At 42.7% G+C, this 21,033-nt stretch overlaps 1 protein-coding gene across 7 annotated transcripts in view; it reads left to right on the top strand.

Annotated features, from left to right (window-relative positions):
• Positions 1-21,033, top strand: part of EIF4E3 (eukaryotic translation initiation factor 4E family member 3) — a 73,904-nt gene that overhangs the window by 35,663 nt on the left and 17,208 nt on the right. For 5 of the 7 annotated variants that reach the window (XM_033210451.1, XM_033210449.1, XM_033210450.1 and 2 more), the window contains 2 exons: positions 9,714-9,786; positions 20,420-20,514. In XM_033210451.1, coding sequence (XP_033066342.1) covers positions 20,489-20,514 — 26 coding nt within the window. In that variant the 5' untranslated portion in view covers positions 9,714-9,786; positions 20,420-20,488. The remainder of the gene's footprint in view (positions 1-9,713; positions 9,787-20,419; positions 20,515-21,033) is intronic. The other 2 variants (XM_033210453.1, XM_033210452.1) reach the window with 1 other exon arrangement.

Here is a 21,033-nt window from a genome sequence, read left to right as displayed (position 1 = left end):
TCAGCCTGCACTGAATACCCTGAACAGGGTGCTGTTGAATTCTACCCGCAGTGACTTCACCTTCTCCTATGGTGGCTCCATTACTCTGCTAAAATCATTTGCAAGTCTCCATCTCCAGCCTTCAGCTCTACTTCTGTGACAACAGGCATGTGCTACTACACCCAGCTAAGTTTTGTATTTTTTATAGAGACAGGATCTCACTCTGTTGCCCAGGCTGGTCTCAAACTCTTGGGCTCACATAATTATCCTACCTCAGCCTCCCAAAGTGCTGGGATTAGAGGTGCCCTGCCCAAACCCACCTTTTCTTTAACCTTATCACCTACCACTCTTCAACTCTGCAGTACCACTCAGTCTGTTCGCTCTTCCTGGTCACATCAGACTACTGGCCCTTTCCTTGAATGGATCTAACTGCCTCATGTCTGTGACTCTGAGGAGTGCACATTACGGTACCTGGTACACAGTAGGTGCTGAGTGAGTATTTGCAGACATTTTTTTTTTCTCATTAGAAAGGTGAGCCATCATATACAACTGGCACCAACTCCACCCAGTCATGGTTTAGCTCCACCAAGCCTGTGTTTCTCAAAGTATATTCCCTTATCCATCCATCAGAATCACCTGGCTGTGCTTGTTACAATACAGGCTTCCCACCCTCCCCCAGACCTACTTATTCAGACCTCTGTGGTGAAAGGTAGATTTGTAACAAATGCTGTAGATATCCAGACTTGAGAGTTACCGCTCTGTGTATTGATTATATCAATTGAGTGTATTATTTACCAGTCACCGTTCCAGGTTATAAGTTTGCAAACATGACTGCACCTTGGGCTTTGTCCTCACAAGAGGGATATCTCACATGCTGAGTGTTTCAGTAGTATCAATGAAGAATTCTGAGAGGTGTGGAGTTCTAGAGGGACCAAAGGGTGCAATACTTCAAAATACATTTCAATGGTGTGGTCCATAATAACGTCTGATATGGGAAGGTAGGGCCTAGCTTGATAAAAGGGACCCCAAAGTCATCCTTATTCATTGAGTTGCCTCCTGGGACTAGGTTGGGGAGGAGACTGGATGGAAGGGCCATGGCTGACAGGTAGAGAGTGGCTGGCATCTGAACTCTTCTTGTCTTTTTCCCACTCTTGCCCTCCTGAACCTGTAGGCTCTAAATGGCCCAAGATTTTATTTTTTGTGAGGGGAAAAGGTCCTCTGAGAAATCTGGCAGGGCAAGGCCCTGACGTAAGAGTACTTCCAGCCTTTCCACCTCAGGTCAGTGGTTGCTTCTTGCAGAAAGGTATGAGGGCCTTTCACGTCGTCACTCAGAAAAATTTCTGGTCCTTACCTGGCACTAGCTGGTCAAAAACATTTCTGCTTTTAATATTACAGAGACCATTTACTTACTTCCAAACCCAGGGCACATGACAACAGTTTAGTGATCTGTCATGGGAATGGTTCACAGCTTGGTCTTTCTGAATTTTGTTGTAAACTCTAACACTGTTGTACTTCTCCAACCATCGTCCACGTACTAAAAGATTAATGTATCTCAAGAAAGGAGCCCCAGTTGCTACTGTCAAAGAGCTGTAAGATAGACTAGGAATGACCATAGGAAAGCAGGGAGAAATCAAAATCAAATAAACGTGCAGAAATAAAACCTTTAAATGATGTAGATATTTTCAGTAAATGCATTATTAACTGTCAGTAATAGGGCTTGGGCCATTTTTGTATGCGACTCTTGATCAGACAGGAAGCTGGTGTAGCCACAAGCCACAGATCTATCTAAAAGTGATTAAAATGAAATCATCTTTAATGGGGGTGAATGGCATACGAGGGGCATACTTAATCATGTAACTGGGCTGTGCAAATTTTCCCTCTGACAGCTGAGCCCGATGTTGTAAATCCAACAGGAAGACTAGCATTTAGAAGTTATACCTCTGCCTTTAAAGTCTTCCCCTTTAAGGTGGGTTCTCTTGGCTGAAACGAAATGATCTCTCACGTAAGATGAAATATGGTCATCATTGGTTTTTTTAGCAAACATCTGTTGTGTGTCTGTGTATTGGGCATGTATATCCAATAATTGGATATACTGTACCACATACTGTTTCAGACGTCTTTTCCCACTTTAACTTGTTAATATGAACTACGATTTACTCATTTGTGTTAAGCACTGGACTGGATACTGTACATAATTATCCACACAATTTTCACATTATTGAAGTAGGATACATCAGCAACATTTTACAGATGAGAAAAATGAGGCCCAGAGAAGTAACTTGCCTGAGGTCACACAGCAATATAGAACAGAAACAGGATTTGAATTAGGGCTGTATGACTCCAAGCCCTGGTGTCCCTAACCCCACTGCACACTGCTTTCCTGTGAACATGAACACAGATGGGATACAATTCTCTCATATCCTAAACTATCGGAACTGGACAGGACTTAAGAGGTTATCTGGCTATACCTCTTAATTTTACAAATAAGGAAACCAAGAGCCAGTTTCATCGGAGATGATTAAGCCAAGGACTCCCTGCTTCAGAATTTGCTGAGAAAAGAAGAGAGCCCTTGCCTGAAAACCCGTATTTAAGTGCTTTTACAGAACTGTCCTTCACATTTAAGGATAACTTCTTCTTGATGTCTTTGGGTGATGACAAATGCGTTTGTGACAATAGTGATTTTACATTTGTCTTGTGATGCCGTAGTTCATTAGATTTTACTTTCCAAGTTAGCATTTCTTATGGTAACTTGATTTAGATGACACAGGCCAGCATGTCTCAAACTCTAATGTACATACAAATCACCTAGGATTTAGCAGGTCTCATGGGGACCTGGAGACTGCCACTCTAACAAGCTCCCAGGTGATGCTACCCATTGCCTGGTTGCACTTTGAGTGGCAAAGATGCAGGCAGGGTTCGAAGAAACCTTTTTAGCTTCTTTGCTTTTTAAGAAGCATCTCTAGGTATACATATGGATTGCAAGTGGTGCTATGGCCTGATAAAAGATAGCCAGGTAATGATTAAGATAATTTCCTTAGGTATTTACAGAGGCGTCTGTCCCCATGAACTTTCTTAATGAGCTTAGGCTGCAGCAATTGTATCTTTAAAAGTGGGGTTTAATAGGGAAGGCATATTTGGGAAGTCTGAATGGAGGATTGTAAGCTGCAGACAGCGGGGCCCATGCTTGGTGCAGTGTGTTTATGAGGGTGCCAGGCTGAATATTGGTCATGTAGGAGCTTTTTAGTTTAATGACTTTTAATGACTAAGGGCATGGTTGTCAGGTAACCTTTGGTGCAAGTCCCAGATCTGCCACTAACCAGTGGTGTATATTTGGGCAAGTTACCTTACCATCTTCAGACTTAGTTTGCTTAGCTTTAAAGTGGTGTTGCAACTATTATTTGCCTAAGGTGTTTTAATGAGGATAAAAGGAGATCATGTATGCATGTACAGCATGATATGTGGTCTTTCAGTTATTGGGGGCCCAGCATTTCTGGAATAAGAAAAAGGATACAATGCTTTCAAGCACTTCACTTCTTCCTGAATCATGTTATTTATGTTACATTCGGGGATATTTTTATTGCCAGGGATTCTAGTGGCATCTAGCCCTCTCCTGCACCTCTGCTTCTATGCTTTGCCAGCAGTGTGGCTAGATGTATGGTGGGCAGGCAAGAATGACAGGCAGGAACAGTTGGTGGGCCCAAGGAGGGATATGACATAAGATGTGCTGTGGGACACCTATGCTGACAATGACTGCTCAGTTATTATTGGGAGTCAGCCTAGTTTAAGGGGAAGGTCATGGGCCTCAGAGCCAGATAGACCAGGAGAAGAACGTAGTCCTGCTACTTAAAAACAAGTTCACTGAGCCTCGGTTTCCTAATCTGTGAAGTGGGGATAATGAAACCAACCTGACAGGATTGCTATAAGAATTAGAGATAATATCTGCAAAACCCATTCATATAATACATGCTTAATAAAAGGGAGCCATTATTACGTTAATATTATTAAATAAACAGGAAACCCCTGGTGGAACTATTCCAATTCTTTAACCTGATCCATCAAGGGGCATTTATTGTTCCATTGCTGTGTTCTCAGCTCTAGCTGTATACCGTGGGAGGGCGGCGTATGATTCAGAAAATTCCAAACCGGGGTCCTGATTCCTGGGTTCTGTGATTTTCCACAGCTCTGCCTGTATCTTCTACTAGGAATGGTCATTATCAGCATGTATATTCCTCTCTCAGCTTTCTTTCCCACCTCCTCCCTTCCAGGAGAATAAAAAAATATGAACATTGTTTCTTTGCCTTTGGGAGCCTGGGGAATTCCGAGAGGAGGGATGTTGGTTCCAAAACATAAACTATGGGAAAAGGCCTTTTTCTAGAATGTTCACCATTGTATCCCCAGCGGCCATAAAAGGTGTGCAAAACATTTTTGTTGATTAAATAAATGTTAAAGCCCCTGAGACTATTTGTTACGCATTGCCAGGAGAGTTTCTTTACATGGGCACCATGGGCTTTCTGGCCAGGGCGATTCTCTCTTGTGAGGGCTGTCCGGTGCACTGTAGGATGTTCAGCAGCAGCCTTGGCTTCTACCCACCACATGCCAGTAGCACATCCTCAGTTGTGACAACCAAAAATGTCTTCAGATATTGTCAAATCTCTTCTGGGGTGCAACATCACCCTCAGATGAGCACCCCTGGTCTGTGGAGACAGGGTTTGGACTAGGGTTCTATTGGGAAGGGAAGGTTTATAACATGAACGAAAGAAAAAGATTTTTAAATCTATAAGAATATATTATATATGTGATACCAGTAAAAATGTTTCCTTCCTTGACATCCATTACAAACATTTACCTTCAGTTGCTACAAGTGTCTACTCAGGTGACAGGGAAGAGAGGTGTGGCTGCCGGCTGCCCAGGCTGCAGCGTTGCCATGAACAGCTTGCACTGCTACTTTAAGAAACAGTAACCGTAGGCCTGGCGCGGTGGCTCACACCTGTAATCCCAGCACTTTGGGAGGCTGAGACGGGCGAATCACGAGGTCAGGAGACCAAGCCCATCCTGGCCAATACGGTGAAACCCCATCTCTACTAAAAATACAAAAAAAATTAGCCGGGTGTAGTGGCGGGCGCCTGTAGTCCCAGCTACTCTGGAGGCTGAGGCAGGAGAATGGCATGAACCCGGGAGGCGGAGCTTGCAGAGAGCCGAGATCGCGCCACTGCACTCCAGCCTGGGTGACAGAGCGAGACTCCATCCCAAAAGAAAAAAAAAGGAAGAAAAGAAACAGTAACCGTAGATAATACAGTTGCAGTTCAATTTTGAATCAGCAAGTCCAGCAGACTGACCTGTTTACAGGGCAGATCGTTTAAAAATCTCGGGTTATTTGCTCTTTTGAAATTGATTCTGTGGATATGGCCCAATTTTGCTTGTTAAACAAGTATGAAGTTCAGGCATGAGGTTTAGGCACATTGGTGTTTTTCAGTGACTGTTGGAATGACATTTGACTCACAAAGGACGCCTTGCCTTCCGCTGGCCAGCCAAGTACTTACTACCATTAGTACTTCCGACAACACTGTTTTATTACTTTGAAGCCTGAATATTCAGAAAGATGCCCAGCAGCTGGAAGGAATCTTTAAGATCACAGAATCACCCTTCTCCATGAAGAAATTAGGAAACTGAGTTTCTTTGGAGCCTAATATATCTCCTTTCTTTTTTTTTTTTTTTTGAGATGGAGTTTTGCTCTTGTTGCCCAGGCTGGAGTTCAGTGGCACAATCTTGGCTCACTGTAACCTCCACCTCCCAGGTTCAAACGATTCTCCTGCCTCAGACTCCTGAGTAGCTGGGATTACAGGTGTGCACCACCATGTCCAGCTATTTTTTTGTATTTTTGGTAGAGATGGCGTTTCATCATGTTGGCCAAGCTGATCTCAAACTCCTGACCTCAAGTGATCCAACTACCTCGACCTCCCAGAGTGCGGGGATTACAGGCGTGGACCACTGCACCCAGCCCTTATCTCCTTTCAAATCCCAGTACATTAGTATCATCAAGTGTTAGTCTGTTAAAATAGAGCTTTTGTTGAGTGTAATCCTTTTGGTTTTTGTGAAGATCTTCCCTACCCTGCTCCATTGCAAAGACTTTTTTTTTTTTTTTTTTTTTTTTTTTTTTTTTTGAGACGGAGTCTCGCTCTGTCGCCCAGGCTGGAGTGCAGTGGCGGGATCTCAGCTCACTGCAAGCTCCGCCTCCCGGGTTCCCGCCATTCTCCTGCCTCAGCCTCCCGAGTAGCTGGGACTACAGGCGCCCGCCACCTCGCCCGGCTAGTTTTTTGTAATTTTTAGTAGAGACGGGGTTTCACCATGTTAGCCAGGATGGTCTCGATCTCCTGACCTCGTGATCCGCCCGTCTCGGCCTCCCAAAGTGCTGGGATTACAGGCTTGAGCCACCGCGCCCGGCCGCAAAGACTATTTTAATATTGTTTCTTCTCAGAATATTACCTGGATACAATCTTGTATTAAAAATGGTGTTCAGGCCTAGAGGTGATGGCTCACTCCTGTAATCCCAGTACTTTGGGAGGCTAAAGCAGTGGGATCACTTAAGGCCAAGAGTTTGAGACCAGCCTGGGCAACATAGTGAGACCTTCCCTCTACAAAAAAAATACAAAAATTAGCTGACTACAGGTGACATGCACCTGTAGTCCCAGCTACTTGAGAGGCTGAGGCAGAAGGATCGCTTGAGCCCAGGAGGTCGAGAATACAGTGAACTATGATTGTGCCACTGCACTCCAGCCTGGGCAACAGAGTGAGACCTTGTCCCATAAACAAAAAAAAAAAATGGGATTCAGCAAAAATGGTGGCCTTGATGAAAACATACCAAAAGAGTCAACTCTACAACTCCATTAAAAAAGGCAAATGTGTATATGGCTTGAATGGGCAGCTCAGCAGTGAGGGGTGAAGAGCAGAAAATCACAGAGGGGTCACCTGTATTCAAATCACATATTAGTGGTCATGGACAAGTTCCCAAACCTCTCTAAGCACCAGCCTGCTCACCTGTAATGGTGATAAATAGTATCGACAGCTTCATAAATAGGATTGCAGGGATTCAGTGCTTCAACGGAGGTCAGAGGCTCAGCACACTAGCAAAAATTCGGCACTTACATGTTAGTCATTGACACTGTTGTGTTACACTAATAAGCACTTCCTAGTTGTTATTTTATTCTAGAGTCATTTTGGGGCCTCTGGAAATGTGATTTCTTCAAAAAAACCTGGATAATGAGACTGAGGGGACCTGTGTAACTTGGTACAATTATCTCCTGCACTGGAATACGAGTAAAAGACCAGACTATGGAGACAGAGGCATTTAAAAAGAACCATATATAGTAAATTTTCATTAGTGATTTTTTTTTTTTTTGGTCTAGGTTAAATGGTATTATCCTCACATTGTATTTGGTTAAAATTGACATAATACTATATGAAGCAACATTCAAATTATACTCATTCTAAACCGTTTCAAATTGAAGTGAACTTTAAAAATTAGTTAATTTTTTTTTAAATATACAGTTTTTTGAATAAAAAATGCAAAGTATATTTCCTCCCCTTGGGCCCTAGAATCCCACCCCCCAACACACACAGAGGGAAGAAGCCCTGTGTATACTCTCCTGTGTGCTTTGGGGGATCCAGGAATGTATTTACTGGGCATATGTAGTAGAGCAGTCAGTTAAAGGAAGAAAAGTCATATTTTAATGTTAAAATGATAGATTTTTCATGCTAACAGTCTATTCAGAAAAAGTTAAGAGTTAAAAAAATTTTTTCCCCTCATTTAAAAAATAATCAAAACTGAAAAAGACATAAAATCTATGTTGAATAGCCAACTTAATATCTATCCAAGTTGATACTTCAGTAACTACAGCCCAGTCAATCCATGTGGACTGATATATTTCATCAGGGGCCCAGGCATGAACTGTCATTAGCAAGGTATTGATTGAGTACTTCATTCTTTGCCACACTCTTTGACATAGTTATTTTAGGCTTAAATTCTGACAACAACAAAATGCAGTCGTGGTGTTTAATGTGGATTTGCTTTTCTAAAACAATGTCCAGCAAATTGAGTTGTAAATTCAGTGCTTTACGGTAGATTTCTTTATGGGACCACACCTGCCCAGTGGAAGTCCCTTGTTTTCCCCCAAACTAGTCCGTGATTGTGCTTCCTTAGTGACCTTCTGATAAGGAAGCGGTATTCAGAAATACATTTTTTGTTTTTTTCAGACAGAGCCTCACTCTGTCACCCAGGCTGGAGTGCAGTGGCCCGACCTCGGCACACTGCGACGTCCACCTCCTGGGTTCAAGCGATTCTCGTGTCTCAGCCTCCAAAGTAGCTGGGACTGCAGGTGAGCACCACCACTCCCGGCTAATTTTTGTATTAATATTGTTAGTAGAGGTGGGCTTTCACCATGTTGGCCTTGCTGGTCTCAACTCCTGTCCTCAAGTGATTTACCTGCCTCAGCCTCCCAAAGTACTTGGATTATAGTCATGAGCCACTGTGGCTGGCCATAAATGCATTTTTGATATTCAGGTTCGACTCTTAGAGAGCATTCACTGGTTCATAGTTCAAGGACTGTAGTCCTTGCTGTGCTTATCCCAACCCGGGCATGGGCCTTTGGCTTTGCCTCCACCTCTGAGCTCATGTGAGTTTTGTCCCTAGTGTGCAGCGGTTTAGCAACGGTCCAGGAAGTACAACATACTGAGGGTCCTTGGGGGCAGTGTCTCTGGGGTCAGTGTCTGGTAAAGAGCATTGCTTTTATAGATTCCACATCCCAGTGGGTCAGCTGTGATTGAGGTACTTTATCCTCTCAGCAAGCTTCTTATTTCTCACCAACAACCAGATGTGGGCTTTCATGCATTATTTGTGTGATGAAACGTAGTCTTAGGCTGATATAATTGTACCCCAACATTTTTGAGCATGAACTGCTAATTCAATATAGAGAGAAAGAAAAGGTGGCAGGAATTGAGAGTCTTGAACTCCTAAGGTTTGATGGGGCCGGTCATTTTACCATCCCAGGCAATGGTGCTTGGTAAAACCAGTTAAATTGCAGTGTTTCTGGTGACTAAACCTGTAGTATGTTGCCATCTAGTGGAACATATAGCAAACTAAAGATTAATGCAATCTGACCATAAAGTTCTCCTGAGCTAATTCAATCAGCCAGAGAAAAGAACTGAAAATATTTTCTGAAGGCAAGTGTTTTGGTAACATGCAAATTCATATGAAACCAGAGTTGACTTTTCTTAAAGTAGGCAAATGGTCACTCTGTTTCTCAAGAGTGCTTGAATACCACCCAGTTACTAACAAGTTTTCAAACATATTACCAGGCCAGGACACTGCATTTTCATTGTCATCTGTACAATATGCAGTTTCTTATCTAAAGTCCTGGAGAAAATGCTTGGTTATCAGTAGGTTATTTTGGTATGTTTTAAAATGTGATTTTAAGGTGTCCATTCCCTTTCTTATTAATACATACTTATCCTTTTTTTCTATTAAATTTCCAAGAATAAATCTGCTGATTTTTAGGAGAAGCAAACACATGACTTCACAAAGTAGGGATTTCACATTTTAAATTCTAACTAGCATCCCCAAAATGTCCAGTCCTGTAGTTTGAGACCTGATTTTTAGGAAGACCTGAAAGATTCTACTGTGGGCTCTTTTGTGAGCACTGACTGCTTGTTTTGTCTTTGTCCTGCTCCTGCTTGCCTAGATCCCTCCCTGGTGCCACAGCAGCTGAGTGCGCATCAAATCTGAAGAAAATCTACACAGTACAGACAGTACAGGTAAGAGCAAGAGAGGGACGAACTGGATTAACACGGCACACATCAGACACCTAATCACCCACCTTGAAATCTGTTGCTGTGCTGGCAGCCCCTGTCCAGGGTTCTGCTCTGGAGTTGGCTCTCGGGTCGAGGTTGGCACAACTGCCCTTGACCAAGTCCACCCCAGGGCCAGCTGAGCACACAGTCAGGTGGCCTGCTCTTCTCTTGGCCACCTGCTGAACCTTTACTACCTAAACCTTTCATAGACCCACACAAAAGGCAGACTGCAGTGTGGTTAAGAGCAAAGGTTTTCGAGATCTTTATCTGTGTTCCTGTTCAAACTCCAGCTCTGCCACTGCCTCTCTGTGCCTCTGTTCCCCATCAGTGAGAAGCACTGGCGCCTTCCCTGCAGGGTTATTAAAGGTTTAGAGGTCACATAGGGAGAGTAGGATAGTGTGGAGCATGAAGATGGAGAGTCTTGGTTTCGTACTTCACTTCGCAGTTCCATCATCCTAAATTAGGCATGAATCAACCCCTTTCATCTCTGTAAAACTGGTCTAATGGTAACACCTACCTCCATGGGTTACTGTGAAGATGTTTATGCCATGCTTAGTGGAATACCTAATACATAGCAGATTCTCAATGAATGCAAGCTCTTAGTTCTATAGTTCTTTCTCTGTCTAGCTCTGATGGTGGAGTTGGAAAAACACAACTGAAAAAACACAACTGGCCAGGCACAGTAGCTCACGCCTGAAATCCCACGAGTTTGGGAGGCTGAGGTGGGAGGATTGCTTGAGCCTAGGAGTTTCAGAGCAGCCTGGGCAACATAGACCCCCATCTCTACAAACAATTTCCTTCAGAATTAACTGGGCATGGTAGCACACACCTGTGGTTCCAGCTGCTTGGGAGGCTGAGGCACAGTGATCACTTGAGCCCAGGATTTCAACACTGCAGTGAGCTGTATTTACACCACTGCACTCCAGCCTGGGCAACAGAGCAAGACCTTGTCTCAAAAAAGAAAAAACCTAATTGATTTAATTGATCCCATTTCTATTTTCTTCAATAGCAGGTTCTATCCAGTTTCTCCTGTCTTCTAGTTTAATGGGCTGGTGCAGGTAGAATAAGGCTTTTGAGGCTGCTTCAGAGTTGCATTGACCATATGTCCATGAATTTTCTAGAAGGGACAGATTTTAAATAGCTTTCCTGTTGTATCCCTACATCTTTTAATGTCTTAGAAATTGCAGTAGATCAGCATCTAAATTGTGTCTCTTAGGCAGCCTCTTACATGTAGAAGTAGCACAGAGATCCATTTTTTTTTTCAGTCTGTGGTCCCAGTATCTGGTTCAAAAAATTTGGCATGCATAATTATGAAGTCCCAGAAATCTGATTGTAAGGTGCTGTGTGTGGCTACCAGCGGCAGTGAGCTGGGTGTGAAGACACTGTCCTGACTGTGGGCCATTTCTGGTGTAGTTGGGGAAGTGACATAAACGTGTGGGAAGCAGAGCAGCAGTGCTGCTGTGCAGTGCCAAGTACAGATGGCACCGCAAGGTAGCGCGGGGACCACTGTCCAGAGACATCAACGTGTTCAGAATCTGGGAGGCCTCCCTGCACGTCTCCTCTCCTGTGGATTTAGGGACTTCTGTTACCTTTTCCCAGCAGCCATTTTACAATCCTCAGAGCGCTTGATTTGAAGGCCTGTCCTCATGTAAAGGCTCTCAGAGTCTCATTAGACTTTTCCCAATCCACATGACATTAGATCATCAGGGCTATGCAAGGGATTCCAGGGCTGACACTAGTCAGATGAGGGGATTGGCTTGGTTTTCCTGACCCCGCGAGATAACCCAGGGTATTTGGTAGAGCCCCTGAATCCACAGCATTTTAGGGTCTTCAGGGAGCAATTTAAAGCACCCGGGGAGGCACATACTAGGAAATACTTTCTTTAAAACTACTTTATTGGGATAGAATTTGTATACAGTAAATGTAGATTTCTTAAGTATAACTTTTGACAAGGGTATGCATGTACAACCATCATGCAGATCAAGATGAAAAAAAATCTTTCCCATACACCAGAAAGTCTCTTTGTGCCCCTTCCAGCCTCCATCCCCCAAAGCAACCACTGTTCTCATTTCTACCACATTACATTCATTCTGTTATTGAACTTTATATTAATGGAATCATGCAGTACTATATTATTGTGTCTGGTCCTTTGCACTCAATGAATATTGAAGGATTGAATGAATGAATGAGGCTGAGCACGGTGGCTCACTCCTGTAATTCCCACATTTTGGGAGGCCGAGGCGGGCGGATCACTTGAGTTCAGGAGTTCAAGACCAGACTGAGCAACATGGTAAAACCCTGTCTCTACTAAAAATACAAAAATTAGCCTGGAGTGGTGACACACGCCCATAGTCCCAGCTACTGGGGAGGCTGAGACAGGAGAATCGCTTTAACCTGGGAGGTGGAGGTTGCAGTGAGCTGAGATTGTACTACCCTCCAGCCTGGGTGACAGAGTGAGACTCTGTCTCTCACACATACACACTCTCAAAAAAAAAAAAGAATGAATTAGAAGTTAATAAATGAACCAGTTTCCTGTGAGGATTCCGTAGGCTGCACATTCTCAGTGGGGGCCAAAGTTGATTCTTGCAGGGGAAGTACATCAGTGAACAAATCTCACTCTTTTTATGTGTGAAGCATAGCTGTCCATGCAGTCCATAAACATATATGGTGTCTCTCTGGTATTAAAATTTCATCATAGGTGATTAGGAAAAAGGGCTCTTTTAGGGCCTAAGGGGTGACAGTGAAAAAATGGCTGATAAACACTGCCCTAAGGATCGGGAAATTCCTTTTTGTCTCAGCTGTCTGTGCTCCCTCAGTTTCTTATCTGTAAAACTGAGGTAATAATAGTGCCTACTCCCTGAGGTTGAGTGAAAGTTAGATGAGATGGGTATATAGTTCTTAGTAATGCTTGGCACTTAGCCCTCAGATGTGGCCAGCTTTTACTTAAGTGTTACTGGATTGTATCCCTCAGCTCCATCAGTTATCTGGCTTGGATATGGGCTACAGTAGTCACAGTGCCTTGGTTGATGTCTCATATGTGACACTTACTAGCTTGGACAAGTTATATAACCTGAATCTCATTTTACTCATCTGTAAGATGGGAATAATTGTGATGGTAGTTTTATCATGCTGTCATGAGACTTGAATGACACAATGAGGTAAAAAGCCATAGTTAAGTACCCAATCATCTGCCATAATTTGTCTACTTCTACTGAGATATCTTTTTATGCTTTCTTCAGTCATATTTTATATCAGAAAACTATATACCACTGCTTCTAGCTTCTTTATTTCAAGTGATTATACTCTGGATTGCACCCCCACTAACAGAGGTGTATGTGAAGATATTTAACTTATCAATAGCTTTTGAGATTTCAGCCTGCAAGTGTCCTTAACATCTAATCAATTGTCCTTAGTATTTAAGAGTTGGCCAGGATACAATCTTGCAAGTCATTTGAGGATGTGCTTTTGTCCCACTGTTTTTTAATTTTATTCTAGGATTGTATATTAATTATTTTTTCTTCAGAAACAGGGTCTCACTCTGTCACCCAGGCAGGAGTGCAGTGGTGCAATCATAGCTCACTGCAGCCTCAAACTCCTGGTCTCAAGAGATCCTCCCATCCCAGCCTCCTCCCGAGTATCTAGGACTACAGCCATGTGCTACCACACCCAGCTAAATTATTTTATTTTTCTGTAGAGATGGGGTCTTGCTACGTTGCTCAGGCTAGTGTCGAATTTCTGACCTCAAGCTGTGTTCCCTCCTTGACCTCTCAAAGTGCTGAGATTATTCTCACTCCATTAGCACTAAGAAAACTGCTTCTCCAATTATGTCTATATTTTCCTCCCACATGTGTTTAGATGAAAGGTAAAAATCATGTGATATTAATGATTGCCTTATTAAAAACCTATGTGTCTTTTTATACTTTGAGGCCCTTAGCAAATCAAAGGAGATGGGTTTGGGAGAGGAATTGTTACCCCATCTATTAGCTGAGGAGACTGAGGCTGGAGGTAAATGGCCCAAACATTCAGTGGAAAGAGCCAATCATGCCTTGTCTCTAGGACTGGAACTCCCTCCACTTCCAGTTCAGTTCTCTTTCTTTTACTGCCCCTGGTTGAAGAGTGGAGGAGGCTCAGCCTCCAAAGGATCTGGGAACCCCTGCTGAGGACACTTTGATCACACCCAACAATAATTCTCTCTGCCTGGAGTTAAATTCATTTCTATTTTCCTGCCTTTCTTGGAAAATTCCATTTTACGTCTAGGCGTGTTTTCCAGATGCTTATTGATTCTCTTACTCTTTTGTGAACCTGTCCAAATTTTCCACAGTTCTCATGTGGTTTTGCATCCTCAGGGGTTGCAGTGCAGAATAGAAAATGGCTTTTAGCCGGGTGCATTGGCTCATGCCTGTGATCCCAGCTACTCAGGAAGCTGAGGTGGGAGGATTGCGTGAGCCCAGGAGTTCGAGTTCAGCCTGGGCAACATGACAAGACCCACATCTCTAGAGGGAAAAAATAATAGAACACGGCTTTTGAACAAGCCCTGTTTTATCTGTTGGAGAATGAAGAGCTACCTGCCAGATGTGATTTGCAAGAGAAGTCTCCCTTGTCCAGTTTATTTCAGCCTTACCTGCTACAAGACTAAAAATTCCACCCCTGAAAACTCATTCCTGTACAGCACTCTGTCTCGAACCTCAGTTATTTGATGTTATCACCTTCAAGATTTTGCCACACTTAATCTCACTTGTAGTATATTCCACCTGGTATTTCTTATAAATTGACTTCTTATTTAAATTTGCATAAAACAGAAACCATATTTCCTCTATAAGTGGAAATTCAGCATCATTTATCATAAACAGAAAGTCTTCATAAAGGGTATCTATAACCTATTGAAATTAAGAAAATGTTTCCCCTGCATATGCCAAACTTATCCTGTGTACTGTCGATAATATCAAGACTTCATTTCATATCAGCACTTCATTTCATTTCAAGCCTCCTGACTGTGGAGTTGTGCAGTTATGGATCATTAAGTTAGGGCAGCAGCTTGCTTTCCAAACCCTTGGGAAATGAGGGCTCTTCGTTCAGAAGAAGAGGTTTTCTAGGTCAGTATTGATCATGGAGGATGACGGAAAGATTGATTCCCAGTACTTGCTGCCCTGTCCAGTACATGCCCAGCAGGATAGCCCATGGTGGGTGGTGTCTTGCAATAGAATGACCTGGAATGAACCCCTTGGGAGAAGGGAGGGGCCTGAGGGGAGAGAGGAAGAAAGCCAACACTGAAAAGAGAGAAAGAGAAGGACCTGCAGCCAGGTCCACTTCATAGTTCTGTCTAGCGCAGACTTCGAATCAAGTATAACAAGATTCTTTATCCATCATTTAGTTTATTCATTATATGCGTAATAGGATCAACATCTATAGCTACAATCCAGTTATGAAGAAATATAACTGAAGTGAAATTGCTCGTGTTCCTCCACATTCTCAGTGGAGGCCATTGTGTCTGTGTATTGGGGTGGGGTGTGATTTGGCCTTGTTAATTAAAAGTAATTTAGTCCCTTCAACTGTGAAACTGGGTCTCTTCCAATTTAAGTCTCTTTTGGGGAAAATGACCACCCTCTTCTCCTTCTCCAAATGAACAGGCATATGCAGAAATATCCCTGACCCACCACCTTTGACCCTGCTGTAACCTCATGTCATGAAGACCCCTGCTATGTACACACAGGTCCAGACCCCAGGCCCTGCTGTCTGTAGACTTTCTAGCAATTTCAAGCTCCAGATTGGAGATTTAGGAAATGTTGGCTGCCTTCCCCCTACCCCACCAGAATGAAGGGAACTCTATAAGGTTGTGGCAGGCCCTCCTGGCAAGAATAACCCCTCCTGCCTTCACAGCTGTTTTCAGACCTGACCACCATATTGCTCAGCACTGTAGGAATGAGGGCCTTTTCTGGGAGTCTTGGAGCCTCTTGGGCTGTACCAGAAAGCAGGTTCCACACTGCTCTACTCTAGGCATCTCCAAACTTTACGTAGGGCTCTCTCCCATCCTTTCAGGGTTTTAACGTCACTCTCCTCTCACTCCAGGCTTTTAACTCCCCAACTCAGAGCTGGTTTTTTACTAACTGACTTTCTATGTGGTGGGAAATTACCCTCACATCCTGTCACATCTCCTTTACTCTATGATCACAACTCCACACTTGGGCTCTCTCTTTAAATCAATCCCTTTTTGGAATTCAAAGGAAAACCCATTTCTCTCTCAGGTACCTAGCTCTTGTAAATCAGAAGCACTCTGCTTTCAGCCTTTGTGTCTGCTGTGAGTTAAAAACATCCATTAAACTCTTCAGTTGCCTATTTGGTTCAGATGCCTATTGGCCCTGCCCATAAATACCACTGATTCAGTTGGTGGGAAGCCCCAGGCAACTAGTAATACCTAATGAGCAAAAATATTTGTTTTATTTTTTTGAAAATACTCTCCTGCTACACATGCTACAACCTGGAATAAATCCTGTATTTTTTTTTTTTTTTTTTTTGAGGTGTGTTGGCTGGGTGGTTTTGTTTCTGCTTTGTTTTACAAAACAGACATATCACTTTGTTGTCTGTCAACACATAACATCTTTTCTTCTGAAGAATTTCCAAGTGCATTATTTTTCTTCAGAACATTCCAGTAGGAAATTGAGGAGGAAATTTGCCAGTTTTCTTGGTAATGGATGATTATCTATTTGGCAGAAGACTGTCAGGTGGGACATAGTTACTCCAATCCAGTACTAATAGATTGGGGATTTATCAAGTGGTCAGCATATTAATGGGTCTAACCATACTTTGCTTCGTTCCTTAGGCCTAGCAAGTGCTTTCGCTTTGCATTTCGTCATTACATTTTCCAATGAAATAGCTGTATCCTTATACAGAGGAGGCAACTTGGGTTTCAAGGGCTACATGACCTGTGAAGGTTATCCTGAGAACCTAGGTCTTAAATCCAGGTATTAGACTCCATTGGACAGGTGTCTTCTCTGCCTCAGTTTCTCAAGGAGAGGTGCCAGATTGGTGTTCCAGAACATACCTCCCAAGGAGTGGATTGCTGTGGTCAAAAGCTGACCCTCCTGCATTCAGCTCAGTTCCCCAAGGACTCTTCACTGTGCCCTGTTCACAACTGATGGTCACAGATGTTGACTGAATGAAAGATGTTCAACTTTTATACCTCTCGTAGTCCTAGAGTGATTCTCAAGACTTTTAGGGGAAAAAAGCGTTTAACTATCATTAATAAACATTGTGCTTAGTTTTACTTTTACTGCAATCTTCGATTTGCAAGTCCAACAAAATTAATTATAAGCCTAATGGCTTTTGAAATCTATTTGCAAGATTTTATGTATAGTCAAATTTAAGTGTTTCCATTTTCAAGATGTATTACAGAGAGTATAATCTCGAATTACCAGGCTTCCACTGTAGCAGACCTTTCACTTCTGCAAGGGTGGAAGAGATTTTCAGGAGCTGAATAATGGTAGATGCCTTCCTGTAGGTATTTCACCAGCAGACATACTTCACAAATATTCTACACATTGGATGAGGTTTGCAACAGGGAAACAGACCAGTTTAATGACACATGTTTTTTAAAAAGGGCTTTTTTTTTTTAATGGTGTGACCGGATATTTTGCTCCTATTTTACGCTCAGCACAGATGTACAAATACGTGCTTTAATGGATATGTTAAGTCTATCACTGATCTTCTTGGGCTGTAATCTCTTCCTGTCAAATTTGCCAAGCCAAGCAGAATCAGTTGTCTGTTTTTGTTTTCAAGAGAAGCTTCTAAAGCTCCAATTCTTAGCACGATCTTTAGTGTTTTTCTGATCTTTGAAGTGGAAGAGGTGTTTTGTTGTATTTTTTCAATGCGCTTCAAGTACTAGGTTAAAAAGTCAAGATTTGACAACTTTTGACAGGGGTATGATGGCAGGAACTTTGGTTTGTGATGCCTTTGAGGAGACTTGAAGTTTGCCAGCACCAAAGTCCTCTTGGTTTTACCTTAGGCAGGAGTTTTCATCTTAATGTTAATTTTGTGCATAAATTCTACAGAGGACATTGCCACGTCATAACTGGGTTCTCAGGCTGGAGTTGACAACCACCAGCCTCTTGGGAATTATGGGCATCTTACTGGTGGGAAAACATCTTCAACGTGTGTCCCTCTTTCTGTGACTTCATGACCTCATTCCTGGCTGCTAAGGTTGGAGAAAGATGTGTCAAAAACATATAGTAATATCTTAAAAGAAAATAGCTGAGTAGTTAGGAACAGAGGTTTGGGAATCAAATTGTCTGGATTCAGATTCCAGCCCTACCTACCCACCCTCATACCGCAGACATACTGAAGTATTGGAATAATCTTATTTGTACAAATAGCAAAGCATTTATAGGATAGGTACCTCCGTAAAGAAAGATGTGTGTTTGAGGAGCTACTGTTATTACAGTAGCTTTTAGCTCCTCCCTACACTAGCACCATTTTAGTAGGAGAGAGCCAAGGTGGATTCTCAGTTCATACATCTATCATCCTGTAGTTTTTTGTCTTCAGTTTGATCTTAGAGTTCATCATTGCCACCTTTGCAGTTAATTCAGTGTTGTTATTTTTTTAACGCAAAACAGGCTTGAACAACCCAGCAGGATTATCATTCAACATAGATAAAATTCCATTCCACCCATGTGACTCAATTCATGAGCCCTAGGATTGATTTTTCTAATTGCTCTTTTACTTGTGCTGCTTTCCTCAGACCTACTGGGAGACCCAGATGATCACCCTATGCTTACCTCACCGCACAGAACAATATTTCTTATTTGCACAGTAATTCGGTGCATAGCATTCATAGCATAGTAATTCTATGACCTGCTCCAAACAAATGGGGCAGCGTTTTCTTCTTCATAGCCTCAATCCTTGTCCTAATCCTAATGGTCATACCAAACAGTGACTCTTGGGCAGGTTCATCTCTGCCTGATGTCCTTATCTTTAAAAAAAGGATAATAATCATACCTCCTCCTAAGACTGTCATTAGGATAAATTGCATAAACATGTAAATGTTCATAGAACAAAGCCTGGCACAGAGAACAGCTCCAGTCTTTGCCAAGACTTCCTGTTTTTCTATTACTTTATTATTTTTGTATAATCTATTTCTGTTTACCAGTTGCCCTGTGTCTTAGTTCAGGCTACTATAACCAAATACCATAGACTGGGCAGTTTTTTTAAATTTATGTAACAAACCCTTGTTTCTCACAGTTCTAGAGTCTGGAAGTCTGAAATTAGGGTGTGAGCATGGGCACACCGAGGTGAGGGCCCTCTTCCTGGTTTGTGCATGGCCATCCTTTCCTTGTGTCTTCACACGGCAGAGGGAGGGCCGGCTCTCTTCATCTTCTCATAGGGACACCAAGCCTGTCATGGTGGCTATACCCTCATGACCTGATTACCTCCCAGAGGCTCCATCTGCTAACACCATCCTATCGGTAGTTAGAGTTTCAGCATATGAATTTGGGGAAGACACAGACGTGCAGTCCATAACACTGTGTATCTTGTGCAGCTTGTTGCTTCAGCATCTGAGCTGTTCCCTGTTCCTTTAGCAGGGGAGAGATAAGGGGCAAACAGAGTGTCTAAGGTGGTTTCTCTTTGCTATCTCCTTTATCCCTCAACTCCCAAGCCATACCATCACAGACTTAGAGAGAAGACAGGGTCTATTTTTTTTTTTTTTTAAACAGAGTCTCGCCCTGTTGCCCAGGCTGGAGTACAATAATGTGATCTCAGCTTACTGCAACCTCCGCCTCCCGGGTTCAAGTGATTCTCCTGCCTCAGCCTCCCGAGTAGCCGGGATTACAGGCGTCTGCCACCATGCCTGGCTAATTTTTTGTATTTTTAGTAGAGATAGGATTTCCCATGTTGAAGACAGCGTCTGTTATAACAAGATAGTTACAAATATGTTCAGTACATATATTCAGTACTAAAGGCTTTAGTAGATACTACCTAGCTGTCAGAAAAATCATTAGCAAAGCCCTTTCCAGTTTTATGTGTAGACATGTTGCATAGGAATGTTTGCTTAATAACCATAGCTTCCTGAAACATAGAACTTGGCACAGCATCAGCAAGGAACATCTTTTCTTCTTCTTCTTGTGTTTTTGTTTTTGTTTTTTCTGAGGCAGGGTCTCACTCCTGTTGCCCAAGTTGGAATGCAGTGGTGCCATCTTAGCTCAGCCACAGCCTCAACTTCCCAGGCTCAAGCTATCCTCCCACCTCAGCCTCCTGGGTAGCTGGGACTATAGGCGTGTGCCACCATGCCCAGCTAATTTTTTGTATTTTTTGTAGAGATGGGATCTCGCCACGTTGCCCAGGCTGGTCTCGAACTCCTGGGCTCAAGTGATCTACCTGCCTCGGCCTCCTAAAGTGCTGGGATTACAGGCGTGAGCCACCAAACCCAGCATTCTTTAATGTTATATTACATTTTCTAGCAGAGAATTAGAAGGGATACTGAGAAAAACCTATTTTGAATGGATAAAACAATGAGAATCAAAATTTTTCTTTAATGCACTGATTTGATAATCTAGCAGCATAGTAACTTGATACTGGGTAAATTAAAGTGTTTGTTTTTCTTTTAAAGATATTCTGGAGTGTATACAATAATATCCCTCCTGTGACTAGTCTGCCTTTGAGATGCAGTTATCATTTAATGAGAGGAGAGAGGCGACCACTTTGGTAAGTGTCTAACGTGTAATTTAAGGTCAAGGTGGGAGGGAACTGTTTGTGAACCTCATAAAATATCATATCACCTGAGATGTGTGTCTCACATGGACAATATAAAGACATCTTTCTTTAATAGCTTGATGTAGTAATGAAGATGGACAGTAAGTTAGTTTGCCCAAGCTGGAGTCCCAATTAGTAATAAATCCTTATGTCATGTCATTCAGTCTTTCTGCATTGTTTACTCATTAATAAAATGTAAATGTATCTCATCTTGAGTAGTAGCAAATGACAGAAACCTAATTTGTTTTTGTGGGTTTTTTGTTACTGTTGTTGTTCGGTTGGTTTCTTTTTTTTTCTTTTTCTTTTTTTTTTTTTTGAGACTGGGTCTTACTCTGTCACCCAGGCTGGAGTGCAGTGGCAGCATCATGGCTCACCACAGCCTTGACCTCGCAGGCTCAGGTGAACCTCCTGCCTCAGCCTCCCAAGTAGCTGAGACTACAGGTGCATGCCACCACCCCCAACTAATTTTTT

The sequence above is a fragment of the Trachypithecus francoisi genome, unplaced genomic scaffold (genome assembly GCF_009764315.1).
Source record: "Trachypithecus francoisi isolate TF-2019V2 unplaced genomic scaffold, Tfra_2.0 Lachesis_group0, whole genome shotgun sequence".
Lineage (NCBI taxonomy): Eukaryota > Metazoa > Chordata > Mammalia > Primates > Cercopithecidae > Trachypithecus > Trachypithecus francoisi.
This window is presented reverse-complemented; position numbering and strand designations above follow the sequence as displayed.